General features: G+C 33.3%; 1 protein-coding gene across 1 annotated transcript in view; it reads left to right on the forward strand.

Annotated features, from left to right (window-relative positions):
• Positions 1 to 7,609, forward strand: part of LOC135202551 (sodium-dependent serotonin transporter-like) — a 344,867-nt gene extending 337,258 nt beyond the window's left edge. Inside the window, exon 14 of the mRNA XM_064232032.1 lies at positions 1,531 to 7,609. Within this exon, the coding sequence (XP_064088102.1) occupies positions 1,531 to 1,614 (84 nt within the window). The 3' untranslated portion in view covers positions 1,615 to 7,609. The remainder of the gene's footprint in view (positions 1 to 1,530) is intronic.
• Positions 7,610 to 7,873: the final 264 nt, after the last annotated feature.

Consider the following 7,873-nt stretch of genomic DNA (forward strand, 5'->3'; position numbering starts at 1 on the left):
GGACAGCTTACCTTTATGCCTCGTCATAATTAAGATTTTACCCCGTGAAGATTATAAAGAATAATCACAGTTGCCAATAGCCCACACTTTTTTAATCACTGGTAGGGTTGAGAAAAATCAAGTAATTGACTGACATCCATCAACACTACAAACAAGTCCACCCATACATGATTTTCTCAAAGAGTTCGCGGGGTCCTATTGTGGTAGAGGATTCTTAAAGAGTGCATGTGTTTGTGTTGGAAATTACTTGTATAGGAAGAAGTGACTTCACAAGTGTCATTCCAGCTCGGAGTATTCCTAGGTGAGGGTGACCAGCATAGTGAAAATAGTCTTTGTGAAGCTTGAAACTTAATTTAGTTATTAAGTACAGTATTTCAGTTCTCCCAGTGGATACTAATATCGCTTCTCTCGGAAAGTTTTTTTTAAACGTATGTTGCTTCACTGTTTTCTGTTGTTTAAGGAATTTCTTTGTAGCTAGGACAAGAAGGGACAAGGATTAGCTTCAATTAATTTTCAATTCAAGGCATAGTTCTTTGGTAAAATATAAATGTGATATACATCTCCAGACTTACTATTTAGATCTGAATGCTTTCCCATCAAATGCTAATTGATTACTTTGTCAGAAACGCAGTCAGCTATGAATTCCCGATGTCATAATTAATATATTAGTAGTTCACCACACCAAAAACTCCATGAATATTGATTTCATTTGTATGGTTAACTGTTAATCTAAAAATCACGAAGTAAGAATTGTAGCAGAATACCTTCTGATCCAGATTGCCACTGATGAAATGTATTTTAATGGACATGATCACACTCAAGTACCCATTACCCTTACTGACATCAGCTTTTAATATGTAATGTTAGATGTATTGCTCTTTATTGTTGATAGGAAAGCTGTAATAGAAGAGAGCTCCCAACCGCCTGACCAAAGAAACCTCTTTTTGTTAATGAATTCACAACAGCGGGTTTAGGTAAACAAAATCATTCCAATTTTCTTCTTCTGGCTAGCCATTTTTTTTTTTTTTTTTTTGCAGTGATTTCTTTAGAGGTGCTGAAGTTGTGCTATTTATCCATTAAGAATTCTGGCTGTTATATATATATATATAATTATAGAGATAACAAGCAGTTCACAACAGAAGAACAGTTAAATAATTTTGGAATGAATAATGGAAACCAGACTTGAGTGATTAGGAGCATCTGTGATGAAAACGTTGCAGCACCATAGTAGGTCAACTGGGTAGATGATTATAGGTCCTTTAGTTAAAGAAAATAAAAACTTTTTCCAAGAGGAAAATGAAAATAGGTCATATCGCACTGGTGCATATGAAACGCAAGTTTCTATACTGTCAAGTACAATATAGAAAGAAAGTCTTTTGGGCTGCGTTATCACCCTTAAGGAACTTTACAGAATGTCTGCTTTGCTCACATAAAAGAAGGTTTTAGTGAATGTTGTGTTAAGCTTCAGCCTGCCATTTTAAACTAGTGCCTCTTCATTTGAGAAGTAATCACCAATTTTCTCATTTCCAGCGCATCAAGGCCATGATAAAGCCAGAAGAATATATACCACCGCAATTGAGTCAGATCAATTCTCACTACGGAACTCACGTCTGAAAGGTCAACTTGAATTATAAAACTCCTCTTTGAAAAGAGCCATTTCCTTTATTGCACTCGTCTCTGAAAAAGATCATTCCTTTTATAGCAGTCATGTTTATAAACGCTACTATCCGTGAAATTCATTTAACATAATGTGTAGCACTTTTGTCTGGTAAATGCGGGACTTTCAGCAGCTTGCAGTCAAGGTTCTATCGTCATCAGTTATGTACATCTAAGTGTTCTTTGTAATTTAGATATGAAATTGTAACCAATTTAATTATTAATATCTTCAGGGAATTTTCTTTTCTTAAATCAGCATTAAACACATATTGTTTATCAGTTTTGGTAGATGTAATCTTATTCATTTCTAACAAAATGCCCTGATGTAGTTTCTTGTATATCTTATGATACTGTGCTTGCATGTGTATATGTGTAATATATTGGGATATGAGTACGTAAATATGAATAATAAATTTATAAAATATAAGCATTATTATGTGCTATATATACTATATGCATTTGCCCTAAATGCATACCTATATCCTTACATATTTTTACATATGTATGTGCTTTAAATAAGAACAATCCGTACTGTTGTTAACTATAATAGGCTTACTCATATTTGTATTTCGTATTACTGCAAGTGTTTTGTAACAATACTATATCTGTGTAGATAATTAGGTGTTTGCAGCTGAATCAACGCGTGTGTTTTTACTGCAACAGGACAAACACGTCATTGTGTGTCAGCCATGTCCTAAGTAGTCTTGCGTTTAAAAGATAAAAAGAAGTATCTTTTAGTGTAAATAAGTTTACATGTATATGTATATATACATATACATATATACTGTATATAACTAGCTATTGTATAGTGAAAAACTTTATTGGTAAAATGCACTTATTAAAACTGATACATATAGTATAAAACATATGGTTGTATTAATGATAAACGTACAAGTTTTGTAAGCATAGTTCAGCTGTCATGTTTATGCAATGTTCAATGGGCAACCTGAGAGTGAAAAATACCAAAAATACTAAAACTAACTCTATCTCCACAAGTGTTTGTGCATATATACATTATGTATCTACACAAGTATCTCGAAAAATGCATAACACTTGGAAGTGTGTAAGTATATTTTTGTGTTCGTGTAGGGTATATTTGTATTTGTTTGTGCAGTGTAAATCTGTAAGTGTTTTCGTTTGTATGCATGTGTGTATATATACTATATATATACTGATGATTTCTCAGTATTCTCATTACCTCATCTTTTGTGGAGTTCAGTGGAATGTCTGTTGTATCAATATACACGCAGAATTATTGTAACCTATTTTGTGACTAATATTTGCCGTGGTTTTCAAAAGTGCTCTACAAATCTCTGCTGTAAAGTTGAAGTTTTACTGACTGCTCTGAAAGGCAAGCCTATATACTTGCGAAAATCATCATATCACTAGCTTACATCAACATACCACAATCCGCAGCAATGTTTAATATAAAGAAAACAGATTAGCTATTGTATCATAATGCATTATGTCTCTGTATATAGATTCGTTATTGTAAATGTGAGATTCTTTGCAGTTGATCTCCTGTAGGATTTATAGTTACTTAATATATTTTCTAAGCATTTGCATAAGGCGATGGGAGTTAATGTGTTTCATGTAAGTAGAGTTTCAGCTGTCATTAGAAAGATGGAAAGATTTTGTGATTAGGTTGAGCATCAATCCATTCTTGTCTAGGACTTTTCTGCTTTGCATGCATAAAATTTTGATGAGATTTGTTTATGTAGTTTCATATTTTCAGTTGTCTCTAGTCTTCACAAAATCTAGTGCTTTTGTAAATTCAGTTTACTTGTTACTTTAAGCAAAAACTTTCATTTTCATGGCACCTTTATGCTGTTTTTTTTTCTTTTTTTCTAGAGTAGTGTGTAACAAACAAGGAGGCACATTCTGTTCCTGTCTGCTGCATTTCATATTGAAAACACAAACTCTGGTTTTCCTCATTTTCTTCAGTTAGGCTTTGAGATTTCTTCTCTATGTGTACATGTCATAATTATGTGTTTAATCGGTGTGTTGTTATATGAGAAAAGAATACTCATAGTAATAGTACAATAACTGTCAAATGAACTTTATGTATGTATGTATGTCTGTAACTGGTTGTTAAACGGGGAAAATATTTTATCACAGCAAATACAAATAAAATTATTTTGAATAATGAACTTTAGATTTTTGTACAGTAATAGGTTAAGAAAAAATTATTTGTTGTATTTAGAATGTGCAGTGTCCAGTGAATTATATATTAATGTTAGAAAGAGTGTGTGTGTGTGTGTGTGTGTGCGTGTGTGAGGTATTGATAACAAAATACAGTATTAACTTAACTTTAAAAAGAGGGAGACAGTAGCTGATAGCCTAGCAGGAACATATAATAGTTATTCCTGACTTGTTAATAAAAGACAAACTTTGAAATTGTTTGTAACGAAACTTGTGTAAATGTGTAAAATAATAAATGTAATCCATGATGTGATGTAGTGATAGAACTTGAAGAGATCTGGTGATGTACAAGACACGGTCGTGTCAAGCTCTGTGTGCAAGCAAGCAGCACTTGGAATCAGCTACTCGGTGCAGGACGCTGTGGGATAGCTGGAATGGTGACTCATTCTAAAACTCGTATCACACATTTGTTGTCTTCCGTACACACTACATAAATGGTTACAGCATATGCAGTTATTATTCGTGTGTGTCATGAGTTCTGTGTTGCAGATATTTACCCTAAGGGCCTTTTCCTTCTCCCTCTTAACAACAGCCATGTTAAGCAGGGTATTTCAAATGTAAGGATATTCTTTAGCAATCTAGATGGAGCAACTTCAACAGATATTTGCTTATTCAGTTTCAGATACATTTGTGTCTCAGTCAAGTATGACCAGTTGAACCAATCGCTGTCGGAATTGCTGTGGTGGATGATATACTTAACCAGAGGTCAGAGAGGCTTCATTTATCGAAGTGTTCGGTAGTCATGGATAATCCTTTGATTCACTCTTCAGTACTTCCTTTGTGTGTTTTTCCCTTTACGCAAAATTGTAAAACAGGACCGTACTTTCTTTATTTTTTTTATCAATGGAAGTCCATTCTATGTGGTATTTTTAATTGATTACAAAGGGGAAGTTTGTATAACCCTTGGAAAATTCTCAAGAATCAACAGTCTAATACTATTCTTCCTCCCAAAATAACTTCTACAAATAGATTACCTTAGTATTGTAATAACAATGAAACAACAATTAAACTATGGTGCATTTTAATCCTGTGTTTAGATTAAAAAGACACAAGGACCACTTAGTGAAATGGTTGTTATGGTCTAATAAATATTATGCAATTAAATCAGTCCCCATGAGTATTGAACTAATGAATGCTGTGAATGTGGGATCACTTGCTCCCACTGAAATTCCAAAAATATAAGGATATTTACACATACAATGATTGATGATTAATTTTACATTCTAACTAAAATGTTCCTTGCTTACCAACAACGGTTGAGCTTTGATCAGTGCATAAAATAACACTATTCATCACCACGTCTAATGTGTGTCAGGTATCTGTAAGCATCTAAGAGCTCAGAATTTAATCCCCTTTAATTCATGACAGATTTATTTAGTTGATTTTTATGTTTCGTTCTTTTGTTAGCAATCGGAATAAAAAAAAATTCGGCGTACGATATCTATAATTTATGAGTACGCACTTTCCAGAGAGCAAATGGCAATAATTGTAATCCCAAAGGTTCATTAGCAGCCAAAATAGCATTATGGCAGGAGGCAGTAACGCTCATGGCTAGCATAGTTTTAAAGCACACAACCAGTTTCGTATGGAGTAAATCAGATTCAACAGGGTAAATCTTGAAATTCTAACCTATTGTCTTGTAGACTGTTTGCTGTATTTACCGAAAAATTTATTCAGTTCTCACTGCCTAAGTGTTAATATATTGTACAGAAATTTGGCAAAATTTTTTATCTTTTCAGTCGGCCCAATTATCTTTTTTTTATAGTGATCTAGTTAAACTGCCTATGGAAACAATTTCTAAAATTCAAAATGGTAACAGACATTTTCTTATTAAGATATTTCAGAGCACGATTTACAAACATTGAATTACTTACATTCTAATCAAGAAATCTGCACATCCCAATATATAAGATGGGATTTTAAAAATCCTCAAGTTGTTTGAATGTACACATACTGGTGGCTAATGCTGCATATTACTTAATAAGACGCGATTTAAATGCCATTAGAATTTGGGAGATAGTCTAAGAGCACTAACAGCGCGGACCACCTCTTTATTTTTGCCCTGACAACTATCGCATTTTATTTTTTCGTTAACTTAGCATTGATAAAGATGAATTATCCCATAAGTTGTGTATATGCCGTTCGATGCCCTAAACTACAGGTAATAAATTTGTGTGATATTACTTATGTATCTCTACGTCTGCCTCTTCACAACTGAAATTAACTATTGCTCATTATCATTTACCTACATCATTGGGTATGGATAAGTATTTGAGCCTCACTACGGATGGAAAGTGTAAAGTTCACCAATTATTATTGATGACAAAAAAACTTATGAAACCACAATGGGCACATAACGTCCCTTGAAAGTAAATGTTACGTAAGAAAATTACTGTTTGAATGTTGTTCCACCCATAGCAAAAGTCAAACATTACCAGTACCTATGTAATGACATAAAGCCAAGATTGAAACACTTACGAAACGCTGCTGTCGTAGTCGATGCTTATCCCAGGTTTCGTAATTTTATACTTATGGTTACAAGTAGTGAAGAATCTGTAGAAGCAGTGTCCTGTCTGTCTAAGCTGGTTTTGTCCTTTTTTAGCCGCCTCCTCCTCATCTTTGTCAGGTTGCCTGCAGGAGGGTAACTGTGTAGTTGTAGTTCTGTATAGTCCTTGTAGCCAAATATTTGCTGGAGTTCGAAGTAAGATTGTAGTTGAAATATGATGATGATGATTTAAAAATGGTTGGGTAATAGTTTATATGTTTAGCAGATGAGTTCTTACGTGAAATTCTGTAGAAGAGCGGTTTGTATGACAGAGTCTATACAGATTCACAAGATCTATGTAAGATTAAAATGATAACCTCTTAGCAAAACCGGTAGTGTATAATGTTACTGTTCTAACTTTCATATGTAAATTAGTTCACTGGTTAACTCTCAACTCAGTGTTTGAGACTGCTTTCAGATTTTGTCTTATGAATGAGCCAGTCTTTAAACAAAGTCATAACTAGTTTTTAAAGCAAAAGCCATTCTGATTCCAAGAGCATTTATTGTTATCAACAAAAATTTGACACCATACATAGTACTTCAATTATCCAATACGCCATAGTCACGTGGCTTTAAATTTCACAGCTAAATCTGTCAAATTTCGTTAAGAAATTTTCATTTTTATATTTCTGCACTACTCAAACAAAGTCATGTGAATTTTACATATCTTGATCAATAATTATCCGTGATTGCTCTAAATACTGTTTATGTTTTCTAGAATATCTTATTAAAAATTCGGTATGAATCCCGACAGCTAGCTTTTTCCAGTGCAAAGTATCCTGTTAGAATTTGAAGTCTACAATGGAATTTGTAATGTCTTTTTCTCTTGAATTCTGAACCTCCTCTCTTTTGAATGGTATTTCAAACTCAGTCTCTTCCTATTGTCAATATCAGTACCAAGACTAATTTCACAACATTTTTAAACTCGGTGAGTTTTGCCCCTCCAAGTATAAATTTTTTTCCGGGCATAGAAATTGATTCTAGATAACTAATGCGAGGTCTGGTAGTTACTATTACACATAATTGTACCACCACATCAATGTTATGTTTTCAGAAACAAAACATTAAAGACAAAAGCCCATTAGATAAAAGTAGATGAGAAAGAGAAGCATAACAGTGAAAAATAAATAACGACTGTAACCTGTTTCCTTGTGTGTTCAGATGGAATCTTATGGTTAGCCAAATATATGACATTACAGTCTGAAATATAGTTTCATTCATAGACCCTGTAACACCTTCTACAAATGTATTTTGCTGATTACCTCATTTATGCAAACTGATTGTAATTTTTTTCTCATATGCTTACTACAATGACCGGCATTTTAATGTGCCTATAATATTTGGAAATTATAGTCTTAAAATGCTTATTATAATAATTCCTTGAACTTTATCAGTTTTGAAAGACCCTTTTAAAGTGTCAGCATAATGCTGGTGCACTTATTATTCAAGGACGCATAGTGTCGTTAAAAG

The sequence above is a fragment of the Macrobrachium nipponense genome, chromosome 30 (assembly GCF_015104395.2).
Source record: "Macrobrachium nipponense isolate FS-2020 chromosome 30, ASM1510439v2, whole genome shotgun sequence".
Classification (NCBI taxonomy): domain Eukaryota; kingdom Metazoa; phylum Arthropoda; class Malacostraca; order Decapoda; family Palaemonidae; genus Macrobrachium; species Macrobrachium nipponense.